This window comes from Anser cygnoides, chromosome 5 (assembly GCF_040182565.1).
Source record: "Anser cygnoides isolate HZ-2024a breed goose chromosome 5, Taihu_goose_T2T_genome, whole genome shotgun sequence".
Classification (NCBI taxonomy): Eukaryota; Metazoa; Chordata; class Aves; order Anseriformes; family Anatidae; genus Anser; species Anser cygnoides.
This window is the reverse complement of record NC_089877.1, coordinates 54,334,219-54,355,537: the sequence shown is the minus strand read 5'-3', so window position 1 is coordinate 54,355,537 and position 21,319 is coordinate 54,334,219. Positions and strand designations below refer to the sequence as shown.

Below are 21,319 nucleotides of genomic sequence, written 5' to 3'. Positions count from 1 at the left end.
GCGGAGCGCGTTTCCCAGCCGGAACGGGACGCGCGGAGCTGGGGAGGTGGTGCGGGGGGGGGAGCCGGGCGGGAGCGGGCCGGGCCTGGCGGGAGCGGCTGTGACACGATCGCGCCTGACAGGGCCGGGTCGGGTCTGACGGGATCGGGGAGCTCCGGGCGCGCAGAGGGGAGCAGCCCGCTGCCCCCCGGCCTCTGCGTGAGCGACCGGTAGCGCCCAGCAGCCGGCGGGGCGTGCGCTTCCCCTTCCTCCCGGGGCTTTGCGGAGGGCTGGGAATGGTGCAGCTGCGCGGCTCGGCGACCGGCGGGTCCCTCGTAAGTTGCCCAGGGAGGCCCATCATGGCGGCGTTTTAATTACACGCGGTGTAAATGCGCACGGGGCTGGTTGTGGTGTGGGAGGGGCGCTTTGAAGCCGCGCTCAGCTGCTCGTGCAACTGTTACGTGCTGCTTTTTTTAATTATTATTTTTTAATTCTGGGAAAGGGGAGCCAAATGCCTGTGTTTTTTTTTTATCAGCTTTTGTAATTCACTGTGGCTGAATATGCTCAGCAATGGGCCAATATGTGCTGGGGAGGCTCTCCAAATCCCACTCTGAAAGTGGGAGATGACAAGGCACTAAGCTTACAACTCTATTTCTTACAAAATCATTAATGGGTAGCCATTTGGGAGGCATATTCCTCCTCTAGAGACTTTTAACACATGTTTTAGGCTCTGAACATTCAGCTAGCTCCCTTTGGATACGCAAAATCCTTTGAAAGTCATCAGGGTTCTACGTGGGCACCGAGCTCTTCCCTCACGGGCAGGGCATGATGGAGAACGCCCAGGGTGGATGCTATTTCCAACGTACAGCTGTTTGCGGCTCACTGTGAGCTTAATTTACTATTTTAACTTCCATTGCATTTGTCACTGTCACCTCTGATTATAGTGCAGGCAAATGAAGAATCAGTGTGAGCTAAGATGACATCATTTTCTTCTCAAGAAAAAGCCCATGCAATAGCTTGGGTGATTGCATAATGAACCACATCAGGCTGTGATGCAGCACTTTGCCACCCTGGCCAAATTGCAGTGATATTTTCCATAGAAATTTTTCCCCTCAGTTTGCTTTTCTCATTAGAATTTGCACCGGTATCTCATTGTATCAGGCTCAGGTTTTATCAAATTCTTTTATGCATCTCTGTGTACCTTGTTTTTGTAGCATGTTCATCGCTTTGAGATAGCTGCAGTTTGACTTCCAGTGTTATTTTACAGATAGGTTTCTTCCCTATTCTCTTTTAGCACTTATTTTCTTGTATGTAAATATGGCAAAATCAGAATCATAATGGTTTTTAAATTGTCTCTTACCATATTAAGTTAATGCTTGTTTATCCACAGTTCTGGATTTTTAAATATTCAGATGCTTGAATTATTACCAAAAAAATGGTAATTTAGCCTGCGTACTGCTAAAGAGCATATCATTTTGTATAGGAAGCTGCTGAGCATGAATATTCTTTTTTAAATAAGGATTTCTTAAAATAAAGAGCCCTGTTTGTGTAGTTGAAATGGGTTTTCACTCATGGCAGGCTGATAACAGATTCACCAGATTTCTTAGACAGCGATAAAAGTCTATTTTTTAGATCAGAGAGTAGAGAGAGTAGTTAAATGCAATTTATCGAGTAATTTTGGAAAAGTCGGAGGAAGAAATTGCGGGGGCACCTTTATAGAAGCCATATATAGTAAAATCTAAGTTAATTCAATGCAGTCCATATTACAGTAGTTTTCCATTCTTGGAAACTACTAAGAGGTGTTCAATGTACTCATTAAAGTTAAGTACAAGAGAGCTTACTTGTAACATGTTTTAGATTAAAACTGAAGGGATAAAGATCAAGATGTTTTTGATGTAGAGAAAACCTCGATTTTAATGCCTTTGATAACCAAAACTGTACACTTTCTTAACAGCATTATTTAACCTTCTGTACTTCCTATGTTAGCATACTGTAAACTATGCAGCTGTAATTTTCCGGAGTCTTGTATGCTATTAATTACTTTTTTAAAAAGAATGCTAAGAAACTTTCAGACTATGCCGTTGTTAATCATTACAATATTATCTGTGTTAGCCTGGGAGAGAAGCCCATTTGTGGATCAAGGGCACACTCAGTGCTAGGAAGGTTCTGTGATTAAGGTATATGTTGGACATAAGGAAGGCTGCTGTGTTGTTATTCTCAGATTTAAGCCATCTTCCAGCATTATTTTTCTTATGTACTGCTGAGAAACAAATAGCTCCTTAAATTTACAGACTGTTGCTTACCTGAGAATTGATTGTTTCATAGAAAGCAGCATTTCTCACTGATCATAAGTTTTGTAACATCTAGAGGAAAGCAGTAAAGACAACGCTTTTCTCTTGTATGCCTTTTTTTATGAGTTGAAAGATTAGATTGCATGTATTAAGACAAAATTCGTTATAGTGGTTATAAGAATCTCTTGATCATTCAGCTTTTATGGAACAAAATTTGACAGGGTATCAAGTAGTACAAACACATTAATCAGGAGTCAGGTGCTCTGAGTCATAAATATTTTTAATTACTTTGACACCTTTTTGAAAAGGTGTTCTAGTTTTAAATGGGATACTTAGAAACAACACTGGAATGATCTGTAAATTTATTTGGTGCTCTTGTCAATATCAGTCCATTTACAAGTGAAACTGAATTTAGCATTTGAAACTTGTTTGCTCTCTGAAGCTCACTGTGTTAAAGTCTCTCCATTTATCAATCTGATATGAATAGAATTAGATATGGGGTCAGTGTAGTTTTTTTGTGTTCTTACTTTATTGAACTAATCTTCAAGATGTATATGGAAGAATAAAACACACTTTTTTTTTTTTCCCCTACAGTTCTCCTGGTTTTCGCTGCTGCACTTTTGAATCTACAAGCCAAAAGACTGGAACTCAGATTTAGCTGAGTTGTAAATAAAAGGATCCTTTACACTGGCAAAATGGCCGATAGTCCAAACTGTGATTTGAAATCCCTGAGTCCACTTCAGCTGTTTGAAAGAGTAACTGAGCAAGGAGAGAAAGTCAGAGCACTGAAAGCAGGAAAAGCACCAAAGGTATTCCCATTCTGTGTGCTGAACTCATCATTTTTCAGACTAGGTTTGTCTTTAAGAGTACTGAAATAATATGATTGTCCTGAGATCTATTTTGTATTACAGTCAGAAAAAATCTTAGTTTAAAAGATTTATGTCCATTTTGTGGACATACCTGGAGCAAGATAGTTATTAGCAAGAGCAAAGTTGTGAAGTAAGAACAGAGAGCTGTAGGCCTGGAAGGCTGCTTCAGCCCAGTTGCATTGCTACATAATGGGATCCAAGGTATTTGGTTTTCAAATGAAGTTTTTGTCATTTTCATTCTTCCCTGGTTTTAGATTCTCTGTTTAAATCTTTCTGGGAGCACTACTGTATACACTAACAAATATGTCTTCCTGTAACAGTCCCTGTTTAATCTTCCTGTAGTAATTTGCCATTAATTTTCAGCTCTGTCATCACTATGTTGGCAAAGAGAGCTCAGGTTTCATATGGTCTCTCTTCGTGGATTGCGTGTGGGAGTAAGCCTTGAAAACTAGGCATTGTATAAAACTTGATGTATTTATTGCTTGCATGAGATGTTACAATAGCTTTGTATTAAAAAAGTCATAGCAATGGAAGTTGTGAGGAACTTAATGTTCTTCTTTGTTTTCAAGTCTGTCATTGAGTTGTAACAAATCTTATTTTAAGGTAAACCAGTAAAAGAACATTCAGTGTAAAGTAAATTATTGTATTTTACTATATCCCTGTATCTTAGAAATCTGTGCTTAAAATGTTGAGCTTGTTATCCCTCTGAAAAACAGGCATTTTTTTTCCCCTTAGGCACAAATAGAGAAGTGAAACAGAGGTACTTTAAATACTTTGCCAGTGATGTTCTAAGTTCTGCTGGTTAGGAAGTTGTGTCACCTGCTATTTTCCTTACTTTTACCTTTGGCAGTGATGCTGCAAGCATGTAAATAAAAGCTTAGAGCTTATGAGTAATGCATTTCAAGTCAAACCATGGATACAGAATTTTGGAGAATTGAGATGTAATTGTTTATCTCAATTGCATCAAGTTAAACAGCTGTTTTTTTCTTTATTCAGGATGAAATAGATGCAGCAGTGAGGATGCTGTTATCGTTAAAGCTGTCATATAAAACAACAACGGGACAAGATTATCAGGCAGGCTTACCTCCAACAGACCTTGCATTAATAAACAATGGTACAACTAAAGAAGAGGATGAGGATTTTGTGGACCCCTGGACAGTGCAGACATCAAATGCTAAAGGCGTGGATTATGACAAACTCATAGGTACGGCTCTTTCTTCATTGCTTCTAAGGAATTTATGCAGAGTGGTCATAATGACCACAAAAACAGGATATAACGAATCATAACAAACCTTGATCAACACGATTACGTGTAACAGTTTGTGTTTAATGTTAGCATTCGTGTCTAAAGAGTTTGCTGTAGAAGTTGAAAATGTCCCAGGCAGGGATTTCCTATGGAAGACTTAAAAGTGTTGCAAACAACTTCTCAGTTTAAAATAAATCTTATTCAGTTAGTTTTTAACATGTGGACTGTTATTAGAAGGTACATTAATGAAGACATTGTGAATGGGTATATTATACATCTTCAGTGTTAGTGGTGCAGAACAGCTAGAGCTCAGAGCATTCTGGCCAGGCTCTAGGATTTTTCCTACCATCTCTCTGCATCTGACTTGACTTCTGCATTAGGGAGAGCAGGGATGGTCCAAAAGTAATATAGAAATCTATAAGTGTAATGACACCTTCACCAGGCACGCTATCAAACAGACTGGTGCTGGCTTGGATGGAAAAGGCACTGCTCATGCCAAAAAAAATACATGTAATAGAAAATATTTCAGATAAGGAAGCTGCAAAACTTGCAAAGTTCTGTAATTTAAGAAACAGGCTGTTAGTTAACTTTGTTACTTGTTTTATAGTCTATTTTTACAGTTTGAGTCCATAGCATAGAAACAGGTGAAAGAACTATTCATTAATTTCTACTATTTTTGCTTTTTAATGAAATGTATGTACCTCAGTGAAAATTCTGTAACAGTTGTATGTGGCTGGTGTGAGAAACAAGCTGTTAAGCAGACCACAGAGCATACACCCTTATGTGGCAGTAACCATGTATTTGCTTTTGAGAGCTCAGTTGTTAGTGTCAGCATTCTTTTAACTCAGTGTGATGTTACTGAATGTTTACATCGAATGTATGTGTATATTGGCTTAGTCTGCAGAAGGCAATAGGAGAAAAGAAAAATTGGAAAGGGAGAAGTGCGCAGAGAAAGACATATGTCAGTGGAGGGGAAGGAAGAAAGATAATTGTTAGAATCTAGAAATGGTCAAGATCACTCACCTCATTACCTGTGTAGATGTGGAGAAGACTTTTTTGTTTTCTTGGGGTGGGCAGAGTTCTAAATCTTGTATAATAGTGGAAAGAGTAGAATACTTGTGTTGGCACAATCTCAAAGTTGTTTTGAGAATGGCTAGTATGACTTCACTGTAAATCAGTTAGCTAAAGTAATGCTGTTCTTTTACCTGACAGCAGTATCCTTTTTTCCAGTACCTATTTGTGTATGTGTGTATGTCCTTTTCATCTACTCAGCAATGGAGAGTTAGACCAGTTCTGCTTTATTTACACTGCTAACGGATTGGGGATTTTGGTGGATGAGTCATTTAGGTTATTCTAAGGGAAACATTGAAAATTATTCAAAGAATGCTAGCCACTCCAGGAAATGCAACAGTTACTGTTTGCTCTTTATAAACTTCCTCTTCCTCCTTTCCCTTATAAAAATAGTAATACAAAGTATTGTCCAAGAGCGTAATTTAATAGCTCTTACAATAAAGGAAATTTTTGTGCCACCTACAGTCTTTTTATATGCTAGTGGTACCCTATAAAGTTGTCAATGTGTTTGTTTTTATTCAAACATAGAAGAAATGAAAGTGCTAAAAGCATGGTGTGATTGAAAGGGGTATTATTCTGAAATGGTTGTCCTGGGTGTACACTTAAGTGCCTGCTTATGCACCAAAACAGGTATTCTGGGAAGAAAGGTTCTGTTAACTAAGTACTAGAGGTGAACATCCCTAGAGAATGTGTGGGTTTTTCGTGTTTTGAGCATGAGAAAAGAGCAGAGGGGTAAGTCAGAAGGAGCTCTGTATGTTAACAATGCTAATACTTCAGTGAGCTCAATATCGCAAGTGATACAGAACGTTTGCAGTTGGTGGGAGATCATCTAGTCAACCTCCCTGCTTAAAGCAGGGTCAATGAGAGCACATTGCTCAGCACCTTGTCCAGTAGGATTTTGAGCATCTTCAAGGATGGAGATCCCACAGCCTTCCTGGGCAACCTGTTCCCACATTTGACCATACACACAGTATGAAATATATCTCCTTTGCTCCCCTCACCTCCCCTGCTCAGATACTTATACACATTGTTAAGATCTCCCCCTTCCCGAGCCTTCTCTTTTAAGCAATCATTTGAGTATATCTGGATTCTTTTTGTATTGAGGAGCCCAGAACTGGACCCAGCATTCCAGATGTTTTTCACCAGCAGTGACAGAGGGGAAGGATCACCTCCCTAAACCTTCTGGCAGCACTGTTCCTAATGCATCCCACGAGGACATTGAGCTTCCAGTGCCGCAGGGACACATTGCTGGCTTGTTTTCAACTTCTTGCTTTCCAGCCTGTACCATTGCACAGAGGTACTGCTCTCCAGATTCATGACTTTACATCCCCATTTGTTGAACTTCAGGAGATTTCTTTCAGTCCATTTCTTCAGCCTGGTGAGGTCCTTCCGAATGGCAGTGCAACTATTTGGTGTATGAGCTACCCCTCCCAGTATGCATCAACCACAAACTTGCTGCGTGTGCACTCTGTCTCCTTGTCCACATCATTAAAGAAGTTATTAAACAGCGTTGGCCCCGGTATTAACCCCAGGACTACATGACTAACACCAGAGCTCCAGCTGGATTTCAGCTACTGGTCAGAACTGGTTGAGCCTGGCAATTCAGCCCATTTACAGTTCACCTCACTTACCTAGTCTGGGCTTCATCAGTTGACTATGAGAATAAGATGGGAGATGGTATAAAAAGCCTTTCTGAAATTGAGATAAACAATATCCATTGTTCTCACATCTTCTACTAGGCTCGTCATATCATCACAGAAGGCTAATAAGTTGGACTGGCATTATTTCCCATTCATAAATCCACGCTGACTACTCGCAGTGACCTTCATGTCTTTAATAATGTTTGGAAATAGTTTCCAGGTTTACTTGCTCCGTCACATGCCCGGAGGTTGAAGTGAGGCTGATTGGCCTCCAGTACCGCAGATTCTACTTCTTGCCCTTCTTCAAGGTGGGGGTGGTATTTGCTTTCTTCCAGTCCACAGGAGCCTCTCCCAGTTTCCATGGCCATTCAAAGATTATCAAGACTGGCCTGGTCAGTAAAGTTAGTGTAATAACAGAAAACTAATAATTTACTATTTGTATGCAAATATAACCAGGCAACAGCAAAAAGGAAAAGTACGCAATAAATTTTCAGCAAATGTAAATTTGCTCTTGAAAATGGCGGCTCTCAGGACCCCTTATATATAGCAAGAGTAAAGCTGTCTTTTGGGAAAAGGTAGAACGCTAGAGATCAAAAGCAGAATCAAAGAAAAGGGCTCTGTCCTTGTCAGAAGCTGGTTAGGAAGGCAGATTTCTTTCTGGACAGAGAATTTAAAATACACTGAACTTCCTCATTAGAGGAAATATACAGGCAAATATTACGCAGTTTTTTAACAAGGAAGATGAAGATGGACAAAGAAAAGGGAGTCACACAGCCTGTTAATGTTTAATACAATTAGGTAGGCATTTCCAGTAAAGTGTTCTACATCAGTGGAAAACGACTTTTTACAGATAGATAGTGACAGGACAAAGAGGAATGGTTTTAAACTATAGGAGGGGAGATGTCGATTAGCTATTAGGAGAAAATTTGTCACTCAGAGGGCGGTGAGGCACTGGCACAGGCTGCCCAGAGGAGCTGTGGATGCCCCATCCCCGGAAGTGTTCTAGGCCAGGTTGGATGGGGCCCTAATCAATCTGATCTGGTGGGTGGCATCCCTGCCCATGGCAGGGGGGTGGTGATCTTCAAGGTCCCTTCCTACCCAAACCATCTATGATTATGTAATATCAGAGAGCTTTTAATCACTTTATGTGACAGTGCAAATATTTCTGAGGTGGCTAGCCTCAGCTAGTCTTCAACATTCTCATGATTTCTTTATCACAGAATGGTGGAGGTTGGAAGGGACCTGTGGAGGTCATCTTGTACCACCCCTCTACTCAAGCAGGGCCACCTGTGGCAGGTCGCCCAGGACCATGTCCATGTGGCTTTGGAGGATAACCAAGGAGGGAGATTCCAGAACCTCTCTCTATAAGATTAACCTCTTGCCATTTGTTATTGTTCTGCTGAATCAAACGTTTTTCGTGTTCATTTGGTCTCTATTTAGCTTTCATCCAAATTACAATTACTTTGGCACTTTGTAATGCATTTTATTTGCTAGGCAGAAATTAAATCAGTAATTAAGGTCTGCTTGGGACAAGCACATTTGGAAACACTCAGAAGACATATGGATTAAAGTGGTGTTTGCTGAATCATGAACCAGCATTTATTTTTTTTAGTGGCACTTGTTTTAATGAGTCAGTGGATGGGCCTGGTGCTTCCTTTGTGTGCTATCCCTCCTGAGTCACCTCCAGTGAACGGACAGTTGCACAGGAACTTGTTCACCATTATCCAGTGGGAAACAAGAGGCCTTGTTTTCTCTCCCGTTTAGTAATGGATTCACATGACTTTAAGTGTACTGACTGTGTACAAAGCCTTGTATTAATGCTGTGCATAACCAGTAATATAGAAGAAAATGAGATAGGTGGAGAGGGTCTGAAGCTACAGAAACATAGTCAAGTTGATGCTCAGATTGGATGCATTACTATTCTTCTTTCCTGTCAAGAGTCTCTTCTGCTTTTCCTTCAGTGGGGGTTCCTGATTTTTGTCTGTGCAAGGCTGTTTAGTTAATAGTCCACCTAACAAAGTTCAGCATCAAACTTAAACATACATCTCAATTTTCAGCCAGACTGTAGGAGGGGAACTCCCTGTACTCGGTGTTTCTCAGCATCCCAGTGTTCCAGGGTACATGTTGGGCTTAGTCTTCTGTCCCATCCCTTTTGAGTGCTGCAGTCTCAAGCATGAGGATGGCCATGGTCTTAAATAATCCTTTTTGAGATGTATACAAAGCCTGTATTGACTAAAACTAGCCTCCATGCTGTGTTCTGAGAACCTGTGCTGTAAAGTGTTGGAAAGCCTCTTTTCCTCCTCTGGGAAAGAAATTGGTGTAGTCTGGCTTTATAATAAGCCCAGGGTATCTGAATATTTGGCTTTCCAAATTACCCCAAGTGTATTCAATATTCCTTGATGCCCCCGTAGATTAATTTTGTGTGTAAAATGAGTTGTATTCCCAAGGCAGTGCACTGAAAGAGTTCTGCCTCCAGTTGGAATCAACTTCTTCTTGTTATCCAGTGGTCTAAACTGTTACACTGTCCAGCTAAGGATCATTACCATGTGCTAGGATGTAACATCAGAAGCCCACCTGCTCCAGTAGGAAGTTGCAGTCTTTGGAAGGACATTTCAGTTAATTACTGTATCCCTGCAGAAAGGCTTATTTTTTGTGTTGATTTTTTTTATATATATAGATGGAGATAGATTATTATATACATAAAAATGTACATTTTTATCTATTTCGTTCTCTTGATTAGTTTGTCAATCCCAGTAGCTAATACTGCAGATTGTTCCAATGCTGAGTAGAGCAGAATAGTAGCAAAGAGTAGATTCCTGTCTAGATCATTTTGAGCGGGTCAAAATCATGGAGAATTGACATGATTATTAGGGTCCAAGAATTGGGATTGGAGTATAGGAAGCTCTAATGAAGAAATAAAAGATTTTCCCAGTTCAGTTTCATCTGCAGTGGGAAAAAAAATGCTGCTGTTTCAGTCTGACAAAACCCTTCTTGAATGAAATCACTTCCTCTGAAAATACTGTTTTATTTTAATCAGCTGCATTTCCTAAACTGTTTTCCAAGTAACAAGTCTTACTTGAATGCAGTGAAGGGTATTATGCATTACCTTTTCAAGCCTCTTGAGGGGAGCAGTGTCCGTAATCATGTCAATATAAATGAAAAATGAAGTTTGGAGAAGAGCATTTGGGATTGAAAAGAGGAAAATATGATTTGAGGACTGAAAATTCAGACATGAAGAAAGCAACATTCAGAGCCTCGCAGCCATTCTTATCCTTTGATTTACGGATGCCAAGTTATTGACCTCGATATGTTTCTCTGGAATGTTTTTTGTTCTGAATAAGCATACTCCTTGTATAAGGAGACGGCTATTATGATTAATCATAGATGGAGCAAAATGGAGATGTAGCAAATAGACTGGGCCTGCTAGCAAAGAGTTAGTATCAGAGACTACTGATGGGACTCCAGGGAAGAATCAGGAAAATCTAGCCATTTTACATTTTTCCTAAAACTTAAAGATGTTCTTTTTGATCTAGGCTGCACTGGTATGTTTTTGGTAAATACAAGATCTCTTTGTAGCTATGCTGTGCTTAATTTTATTGTATTTTTTAATATTTTATTATTATAGTTCGGTTTGGCAGCACTAAAATTGACACAGATCTGATCAATCGAATAGAAAGAGCTATTGGGCAAAAACCTCACCGCTTTCTACGTAGAGGAATCTTTTTTTCTCACAGGTGAGTTTTTCTCGTTAAAACTCAAAAAGGCCAGATTAGGTAGACTTCCTGTGAGCATTACTGGGCTCACAGGCTTTGTGTGAGCATTTACTCTGACTAGCAAAAGACCATGTTCTTTACGCCAAGGTAAACCAACTGTGGAATTGAAACTAGCAACTACTCCAGGTTTACCCTGTCAGAACTTGAACCACTTTGTTCTTTCTGGGTACATGCATCTTTTTCTGATTTGTCTTCACTTACCCTAAATAGAAGGAGAAGTGTACAGGGAATCTTTGCTTTGTACAGGTTCCATTTTGAGCCAGTATGTAAACAGCCAGATGGAGAATTTGGTCTGGCAAAGAACTGTAGGTCTCATATGCTGGCATTGCTGATTTCAGCAGGGGTTCACATGGCTTGTGGACCTATACTTCTTTATTGTTACATAAAAAAGGCTCAGGGAATAATCTTAAGCACCAGCCTGACAATCATCTACGTTGTTTAATTGTTAGCATGCATTGACTTTTGGCCCATGGCAGCTAGCACTTTTCAAGTAAGTGCCTGAGCATGATTGAGGGCATAACCCCCACCACAGACCATTCCAACCAGGTTGCTTTAACATAACACCTTATTTGGGAAATGATTCACAGCTCTGTTTTATGAAGCTTTAGAAATTATTATCCAATTAAGTAAATTTCTCTTTGGTTTTCCTCATAAGCTGGCTGAAGGAGACAATCCTTTTCTTAAATCAGAAAACTAATTAAAAATAGATATATTTCTAGGACACTTAAGATACTATATTTCACTTATTAATACATTTGGCTTTAAAAGCACTTGAATTTTGAATAGAAAAGAATTACAGAAGATATTTCTTCTTAAATTCTTTGAATTGCCTCATGTTTTCCTTTGTTTGTTTTTTCTTCTTCAGGGATATGGACCAAATCCTTCATGCTTACGAAAATAAGAAGTCCTTTTACCTTTATACAGGCAGAGGGCCGTCCTCTCAGGCAATGCATGTTGGTCATCTTATCCCATTTATATTCACAAAGTAAGCTTTTTCTACAATTTTCATTAATCAAAACGTTTTTTTCCTAAGGAAATGTTGAATGCTGCTTATGGAACTAAATGATACATTGCAGTGAGTTTTCTTTGTTTGAGGTGAATATTGATGAACAATGCAATCTTAATGTTTCATTAACGTGATCACAATCCATGTATTACCATAAAGCCATCTTCCTTGCACCTGAAGCTTGACGGCACTCCTTAGAATTTTTGTTTTTCTTAAGCACAAGTTTGTGATGAGACTCAATAATATCATTGTGTGAGGTGGTGCCTGCAGCAGCAGGACACTAAGAAATTGGATTCTGAGTCAAAAAATCTCTTTGAATTCTTCTGTCATTGCAAATGGTGACTGCTAACATATGTACAGGAAACGAGTCTTTTTTTTTTTCCAGGTAAGTTGTCATTATAATCTGTATAAAGTGCTTACCTCTGCTCAGATAAACATAAGTAACTGCATATGGTGCAGTCCTTTGTATATGCTTTTGTTTAAATGTATAAAAATATTTTTAACTGTGTGGCTAAAATGTCTATTTTTAATCACTCTGAGATAAAATTTTTCTGTTTTTATAAGGTGGCTGCAAGAAGTATTTGATGTTCCGTTAGTTATACAGTTAACTGATGATGAGAAGTACCTCTGGAAGGATCTGACAACTGAGAAGGCATATGAATATGCTAAAGAAAATGCAAAAGATATCATTGCATGTGGTTTTGACGTCAATAAAACCTTTATCTTTTCTGATTTAGACTACTTGGGGTAAGTATAAATTTCTTTAGAGCATTGAAACAAAAAAATTGTCTGTATTTTCTCTTCTACTTTGACAGCCAACAGTGTTTTAACTAGTGTATCTAGATTGGAAAGCTTCAAGACAATCTTTACAATACTTAAAGTAGAAACATTCATTTTTATGCTGCTCAACATTTTGTATATATCCTCTTTTCATTCTTCTGTATAATATATAAACAAATACTTGTGTGTGCAGGACTTAAATTACAAAAAAATATATTAAAGCTGCTAAAATGTAAGAAAATACCTAAACCACCAAGAAAACTGCAGGTTGATTTTAAGGTGGCATCAAAATCTTTGAGATGTGTTTGTACTTTATCTGCATTAAAGGCATCAACTGTTATGGTCAGTTAATTTAACAGCATGAAAGATTATCATTTGAACTTTGAGTAAACTTTAAAGGAGATTTAAGAAAAGAAACCTCTGTTGGAGCTGCCTTTGTAGAAGATCCTCTCATTATCATCTCCATGGGCCACCAAAAGACCAAAACAGTGCCTTCAGAGATTTAATCCTTCAAGTTTTGTAACATTCTCAGCTTTTGGAATGAAAGCTTTTATCTGTGCTTTCCCACTCTTTGTACTTTATTTTTTCACTTTCTTTCTCACAGGTCAAGTATGGGATTCTACAGAAACATCGTCAAAGTTCAGAAGCATGTTACATTTAACCAAGTGAAAGGAATCTTTGGCTTTACAGACAGTGATTGCATTGGTAGGAAATAACATGGGTTACTGGAAGCGATCCTTGCTTTCACTTTCTGTGGCACTATTTAAGTAACTATTTGAAGAGATTGGTATCCGCCATTCATGAAACAGATGGGAAAAACAGGATGCATGTTTCTAGGCTGATTCTAACAGGGTGTTACTGTGGTTTCTTCAGTATAGAAAACACTTGACAGTGAAATTCCTAGGGTGTATTATTAGTAACAACAAAGTGCAAAACACAAAAGTTGAAATGATCAGGACAGAGAACAATTCTTGGTTTTTAGAACTATTGTAGCTATAGTCAACTATACTTCCTATAAATTTCTACTGCAAAAGTAGAAAACTTTTCATACACGTGTGAGAAAAGATAAGGAGTGCTCAAAAGCCTTATTGTCATTTTGCTAGGTAACCCTGTCTTCCATTTACTTCACTGCGATTGTAGGTTTCTGCCACATTGGCCAAAGAAAGATTGCTTGTCAATGATGGCATTAAAACATTGGTGTTCCTAAGTGCTAACGTCATTCTCTGACCAATAATCAGTCAGCTTTTCAGACTTAACTGTAGCTGAAAAACAGATTCCTATTTCTGCCTTACCAGTGTTCTAATAAATGTTGGTATTGTATTAATGACTTCATTCCATGTTTGGAAAAATCTACTACTTGGTTTCTGTTCTGAGAGTATTGATCAGGGAAGTAGGTTGGTCACTCTGTGAGTAAGTACTATAGAAAAAGAAAATTAACCACGTCTGAGATTTTTGAACAGCATGCATATAGCAATGATTGTAAGATCTTAGAGGAGACTTCACCTGATAAGTATCTCTATACTAATTCTCTCATAAAGAGAATGTGAGAGGGAAAAAAAAAAGAGCAGCTCAGAGTAATGATACAGTCAAGTATATTTCTGTGAAGGACAGATGATTCAATGATGAAGGAAAAGCATAAAAAGCATGTGTTGCTGAACCTTGTCCTGAATCTTTGTGATCACAGCCTTTTTCATTAGTACCTAAATTAGTTTTAGTTGATGGTTTGTTGAGCTCATAGAAGGTACAGATGAAAAGGTTTCCTCAGCTGAGGCAATACTGCTTGATAAAGACAAATATTGGTCTTCAAGTGAGTATCCAAATGACTTGCATGTGCATTTTACATATTTCAAAAGGTTCTCTCTATTTATCATTGCATATATTGACTTCTCACCTTTTCCAAACTTCTTGTGTTCCAGGTAAGATCAGTTTTCCTGCTATTCAAGCTGCTCCATCCTTCAGTTCATCATTTCCACAGATCTTCAATGGCAAGGAAAACTTACAGTGTCTTATTCCATGTGCTATTGATCAGGTAAGGAAATCATATTTTCATCATAGTGAGCTTTACCTTGCAGCAGCAGAGATTCATGTTGTACCCTAGGGAAAAACCTTCTATCAGTAAAAGTAAAGAAGCATTGGAATAATTTGTCAGAAAGGCTGCAGAACCTTAACAACTGAGATCTATAAAGATAGGATGGAGGAACATGTGGCCATTAAAAATAATTACCCATTATTGGTTTTTCACATCACCAGTCGTGAAGTAGCAAAGAGAAGTCCGAGGACAATCAAGAGGGACTTTAAGGCTTTGGGGCAATTGATTAAAGGACCAGGTGCATGGGTAGCAATTTCCTCTATCCTTCCACTACCAGGGAACAATATTGAAAGGAACAGGCAGACCCAGGTAATCAATACATGGCCACAAGGCTGGTGTCACCAGCAGAATTTTGGGTTTCTTGATCATGGGATGGTCTACACAGCAGCAGGCCTGCTGGTGCCTGATGGGTTGCACCTTTCTCAGAGGAGGAAAAGGATTTTTGCACGTGATTTAGCATGGCTGATACATAGAGCTTTAAACTAGATTTGAAAGGGTAAAGCTTGCCATCTTGGTCGGTATCGACCTCCAAATCCTTGTAAATGTGTCTGTTAAGTGAGGGAATCAGAATGTACAGTGAAACTACAGAAATTAAAAAAAAAGAGGGGGGGGGGATTTGGGTTTTGTTTGTTTGTTCCTCTGGATGGACCAAATTAGGGACATTGTTTAGTGGTACACTTGGCAGTGGTAGGTTAATGGTTGGACTAGATGATCTTAGAGGTCTTTCCAACCTAAATGATTCTGAGTCTGAGAATTGGAAATAGGTTATGGAACTTTCTTTTTTTTTCTTGATACCACCTGTTAAGGAATGAACAATCCAACACTAATCAGCCTTTAAAACATGTTTTTCAACTTTATTCTATGCTTTTATTGATCGTTGTTCCAGGACCCTTATTTTAGAATGACCCGAGATGTAGCACCTAGAATTGGATATCCTAAACCAGCCTTACTGCACTCAGTCTTCTTCCCAGCCTTGCAAGGAGCACAGACAAAAATGAGTGCTAGTGACCCCAACTCCTCCATCTTCCTCACTGATACACCCAAACAAATCAAGACAAAGGTAAGGATCTTAAAAGCTTGAGCTCACAAAGCTTTATAACAAGTAGAGGTAGTGCTGCTCATGTTTACAATGGCAAATTTTTAATGTTTCCTTTGAACACGTGGACATATTTGCAACCTTTTTCCCATACATTTCATTGCAGAGCATCTTTAGCAGTTGACCAAATTACACAAATTTAGCTAGACTATCAAATGTAATCTTTTGCCTTGCCAACTAAGCTAACAGTGCAAACATTCAATAGAATAACATACAAAACATGGTGTTTGTTCATCTGATAGGTCTGAGTAATGGTGTAAGAATAAGATCTGTGGAGGCTCATGCTCTAGAAATAAATATTATGTTGCCATAGTTTTGGAATCTAACAGCCCTTGATGTAAATAAAATAAACAGCTCTTTCTTTTGACTGCCTCTCCATGCCAGGAGCACCAGGTGTTTCACAGTAGCAGTTAGAACACATGCCAGACTTTCCTTACTGCTTGGGGATCTGCTGCCATGCACTTCATCCTCAAATTTGCAAATAAATATTTTGCTTTTCACCTAACTTTTAGAAGGCCTATTTTCTCCTATCTGAGTATATTCCTAGTGCCCCTTTTAGTTCAAAGGAAAATCTCTCTTAACCTGTGTCAGATGATTAGGTTTTGCAAAAGTTCACATACGCTATAGTATTAAAAAAAAATAAAAATCAGAAAAAGGATTTGGAAATGGATAGATAGACAAGATAACTAGACATGAAGTAACTATCAGTCACAAAAAGAAAAAACATGCGAATGTTGTTTCTGCTAGGTGGGCTTGGATTCATTGTCTTGTGGTTGACAAACCCATATATTGGTCAGATTCTTCTGCAGTCATTTCATAATAATTCCTTGTCTTATATAGAAACTGATTAAACAGTACTCTACTGAAAAACTGGAATTCTTCATGTGTTTGGATGGTAAAAATTCCAAATTATTTGTACAGTTACAGAGTTGCTTTTTAAAAAGCACATATAATCTCAGAATAGAGGATACACTGTTAGGGGTAATATTGATAATATTCTTCCATTTTTCCTAGCAAATAGGTAGTAATCTGTGAAGAGATCCAAGAGGATTTATGTCCAATTAACAAGTCCGACTTCTGCTACCTTTAGAAATGTGGGAAAAATAACAAAATAATTCTAGTTACTTGGAAAATAAAACTATAAAGAGTAAATCCGGAACACATTGAAAAACATCAAGTAATGGAGGACAAACTGAGAATCATTTCAGCTTCTGAAGCCCATCAAAAATTAACTATGGAAACAGTGCTTGAGTGAAAGACCAAATATTTTTATGGCCAAGAAATGAAAAATTAGAGTAGGAGAAGTGATTTCTGGTGATGCATGAAGGTTAAAAACAGAGTGCTGCTGCCGTACAAAAAGAATTACTGCTTGCAGCATTTTTCAGATCATTAGTACGTTGCTAAGTAGTGAGATTCAAAACTTCCAGGTAACATAAGGTGAACAATTAGTAGCTACTGGAAAAGGCTGAGAAGCTTCTGGGAAATCCATTCAAAGCTGATGAATGGCAACATTATAATAAACTATTTTATCTGTAATTATTCAGAGAAAAGATCAATGCATCACCAGGTAAATCATTCAAACCTCAAGTCAATGCCAGAATATGTAAGAAATGAGCTCAAAATTAATGTAGGAAACATTTTGTATAAAACAATAATGTGCCTTCACCTGGCCTATTGTATTTAATCCCTCTCACTTCAGTAAGAAGAGAAACTGCAAAAAAAATGGATATAGAAAAAAAAAATCATACAAAGACTTTCAAAATCTAGTAAGGAACAGGTATGGGGAAGTGCAGAATAATACCTAAAATCTTAATTTTACAGATTCTGAGACAGTTATTCAGGTTGTTCTACAGTATAAGAATAGATGTAAAGTGACAGGTGGCAGTTGATTTTCTTGAGATATTCATTGGTGCATAATTTTTGTAATTCAATGCCACAAAAACATCGTCATACAGTAGTTAGAAAGAATCAAAAAAAAAAACATGTTATTTGTGTTATATAATACAGATAATAAGAATGTTCTGAAATGGCAAATATATAACAGTTCCTAAGTACCAGAACTAGTACATTCTTCCTTCATAGGCATGTGTGTCTCCTAGCTGGGTGGTGTTGATGTCTGAATAGATAGAAGATTCAAAGAAAGCCCACCTTATGGTTGAAGAAGGCTTTTCTCCTGTTCCTGTCTATTAGCTTTGTTTATATTTGTGGTACAGTTAGCATCCTCTGAGATTTCTATACATGTAAAAAAAAATTAAAAATATGCCAGTGGCTTCTGAATTAGCTGGGAGTGGGATTAGCAGGTAAATATATTCACCAGTGCAGTTCATCTGCCCGTAGGAAGCTATGCATAAAGGAAAAAGTAGGGGGTTGGGAGTCAGCAAGTATTCCATTTTTAGATTGAACAATTGTGCATTTGTCTAGTGATAGCCATTCTAGCTAGGGTTTTGTAATGTTCAGCCTTGCTTTCTTTTGTTTTCCTCTTCCCTGAAAAAGAGTCTAGGTTCTCTCTAGGATTTCTTCAAAAATTCTCCACGCCTTCTTCATCTCTTTCAAAATTAATTTCTTGATGGGATGAATATCCTATTTCTTCTTACAGAAGTACATTTTCTGTAAGTACGAAGTCCATCCAACAGGCAACAGCTTCAGCAAAAGGGACTTAAATTTTTTTTTCACAAAATATGGTGTGGATTATTTTTGATTCTTGCTTCATTTTTGGTCTGGCTATGCAACCTGTGGAGTATGTACGTAGCATTTTTCTCTGCTGACTTCCAATGACTGCCTTTTGCCTTCCTGCTTCAGTCTTGATGCTCTGCATTAACTTGTCCCAGTCACCCTTGAGCTTCTCCTTAATAGAGGATTTGGAGGATTGTGATGTACCTCTGTTTACAATACAGGAATCTGCAATTTAGTAGAAATTATACCATAAAACCATTGCATTGTTTCAGATTAACAAGCATGCCTTCTCGGGAGGCAGAGATACTATTGAAGAGCACAGGAAGTATGGAGGTAACTGCGATGTCGATGTGTCTTTTATGTACCTGACTTTCTTCCTTGAAGATGATGACAGGCTTGAACAACTGAAGCAGGTAAATAGCCAACTTGAAGAGAGTATTATTCATTCCTTACTCCAAGGCTGTAACTAAGTCCTCCTGTGAACCTTCTGCAGGAAGGCAGTTGTGTTGTTATTCTTATGGTCTGCATTCCTTACAAGTATTTATATTAAGACCTCTGTATTTTTGTTGCAATGTTCACCTTTCTCACAAGTCATTCTTTTTTTTTTTTTTTTTAAGAAAAGTTTTTAATTTCCAAGCATTTTCATAAAGATCTCCAACACTGTAGGGCAGTATCTCCCCAACTTTTTAAATGATACCACCTTAGGATTAATGTTATTTTTAATTGTATAATGAACTCTGCCTGTTCCATATGTGTAAAGTACCTGAATACTCTGCAGCTCCAAAAGCTTGCTGATCTTTTTTTTTCTTATTATCAAAAGAAAGGTTATAACTATGAGGAGTTGATTAAATGAGCACAAGCACAAGCTGCTTTGTATAGGTTACATTTCCCTAAACCTGTTTGGCAGACTTCTGTCCCTAGGGATGGTAGCAAGGCATTTCACTGCCTTCAATTTTGGTGTCATATCAATACTAGGCAATACACCTTCTTTGGAAGGCAGTATATTTAGTTAATAGTACCCACGTCATATTGGTTTATCAGCTTTCTCCTGGTGGAAACAGCTGCAAGAAGGGCAAGAGCTACAGATTCTTCTCTAACCTTCTGCTCTTTCCCACACAAGGACAGGGTTGGATAGCTACTAAACCCCTGGAAATCTGTTGCAAATTCCTTATGGAAATCTGTAGTACGTTTGACATGCTGAGCAATTTTCCATTAGTCTCCAACCATTGAAACAAAATCAGTACAACTCTGCTACAGGGGACGCAAAGCCTGTACTACAGTCAGCAGCTTACAGCACTGATGCCTCAGAATCAGATTAGAAAACATGAAGTTTGTGCCTATAGTGGCATTAGAGGAGCTGTTCCAGTTATGGTACCACAGGGAGAAGCTTTCAGAACTGGGTACTCAGAGAAAGCAACGTCAGTGTTACTGAGAAGGACGAAAAAAAAAGATTAAAAATAAAAACTGAAATTAAAACAGTTCATTCTTGTTAAGATATTTTACTTATTTATAATACCAATTCAGTATTACAAATGGCTTAATCGCAAGGGGAAGTAAGTTTATCATGTTTATTGTCATTTCAAATCATAGTTGAACTGCCCCAGCCATGTTTTCTAACCAGGGCTGAACCCAGTCACCTGTTTAGCTAAAGTGTTTTCAGTAGCAGAGCAATTGCATGGCTTACCCACTGTGAATATGAATACTCCTGTGAACAGAGATCCTGAGTTCTTTCCTGTAAAAAGGATACTTCAGTCACATCTAATACCTTACCCAAACTAGATGAGAGAACAATATGAGAATTTGAGCCCAGCTTAGGGTAACTATTTATTTGAAATGGTATTTAAGGGAGAAAAACAGTTTCCTGCAAATAATTACAGGATTTCCCAGTTAAATTCGTGTGAATGTATCTTATTTATTCCATATAATTAGTCATACATTAAATTGCCTTTTAAAAGATTTAAGGCAGTTGGGCAACAAGCAATTTTTACAAGTTACATTTTCAGAGTGATACCACGTGATCTTTTAAGGCATGTGCTTGTTTTTAAGACTTCCAGATCTTCGTTTGCCACGGCCAGGCTTTTAAAGAAATACTTGTCAGTAGGTCCTTTTCCATACAGCACCATATTTAGCAAGTAACACTTTCTTGACAGGCATACACAAGTGGGGAACTGCTCACAGGGGAGCTGAAGAAGGTGCTTATTGAAACATTGCAGCCCATGATAGCAGCTCATCAAGAGAGACGGAAGCAGGTCACAGATGAAGTGGTGAAGCAATTCATGACTCCACGGAAGCTAGCTTTTGAATTTTGAAGAAATGCTTATGTAACTTACCATTCGATGAACCAAAATTGACTAACTGTTGTCTTCTGTTGTATATGATCATTCCCTAGTTATGTACAGCCTGCAATCACTGCTTTATAAATATTGCTCTTAGTGAGTTACTTCCTATGAACATCAGAGTACATGAAAAATTGAAAACTGGACTCATAGCTACTTAAAATCAAAGTGTGTTAATAAAGGCATTGAATCTGTACAAGACAGAATTACCCAATCTTGCAGTGAGGCATGTCTGTCAGCACAAGACTGTGTTTTATTGTATTTCATGTTGAAAATATAAATAAAAATGCCATTTTAATGATGAAGTCTAACTTGTAAATTGTTGTAGATATGTTGTTAGGAGGTCGTATCGCAAAGTAATAACTGGTAGCTCCATTGTTTTCTGTGTAGCTTGGTTTACTAGACTACGTGTCCTTTGGGGCTACTGGGAGCATGCTGCACACACAAAGTGGGTGTTACAAAGCAGATTA

At 38.3% G+C, this 21,319-nt stretch overlaps 1 protein-coding gene across 1 annotated transcript; it reads left to right on the top strand.

The window, feature by feature from the left end:
- The first annotated feature begins 61 nt into the window (after window positions 1–61).
- Window positions 62–21,150, top strand: WARS1 (tryptophanyl-tRNA synthetase 1). Its single transcript, XM_048069807.2, has 11 exons — window positions 62–314; window positions 2,865–3,079; window positions 4,136–4,343; window positions 10,722–10,830; window positions 11,735–11,854; window positions 12,440–12,622; window positions 13,260–13,360; window positions 14,572–14,684; window positions 15,631–15,804; window positions 18,786–18,926; window positions 20,664–21,150. Exons 2-11 carry the CDS (start codon window positions 2,966–2,968, stop codon window positions 20,820–20,822), a joined length of 1,422 nt encoding a protein of 473 aa, XP_047925764.1. The 5' UTR covers window positions 62–314; window positions 2,865–2,965; the 3' UTR covers window positions 20,823–21,150.
- The last annotated feature ends 169 nt before the right edge of the window (window positions 21,151–21,319 follow it).

Bases quoted from the DNA above. Each gene is read 5' to 3' on its own strand.
- WARS1 (XM_048069807.2), top strand. From the start codon at position 2,966: ATGGCCGATAGTCCAAACTGTGATTTGAAATCCCTGAGTCCACTTCAG. The intron at 3,080-4,135 runs GTATTCCCATTC...TTCTTTATTCAG, and splicing joins AAGCAGGAAAAGCACCAAAG to GATGAAATAGATGCAGCAGT. The intron at 15,805-18,785 runs GTAAGGATCTTA...GCATTGTTTCAG, and splicing joins CCAAACAAATCAAGACAAAG to ATTAACAAGCATGCCTTCTC.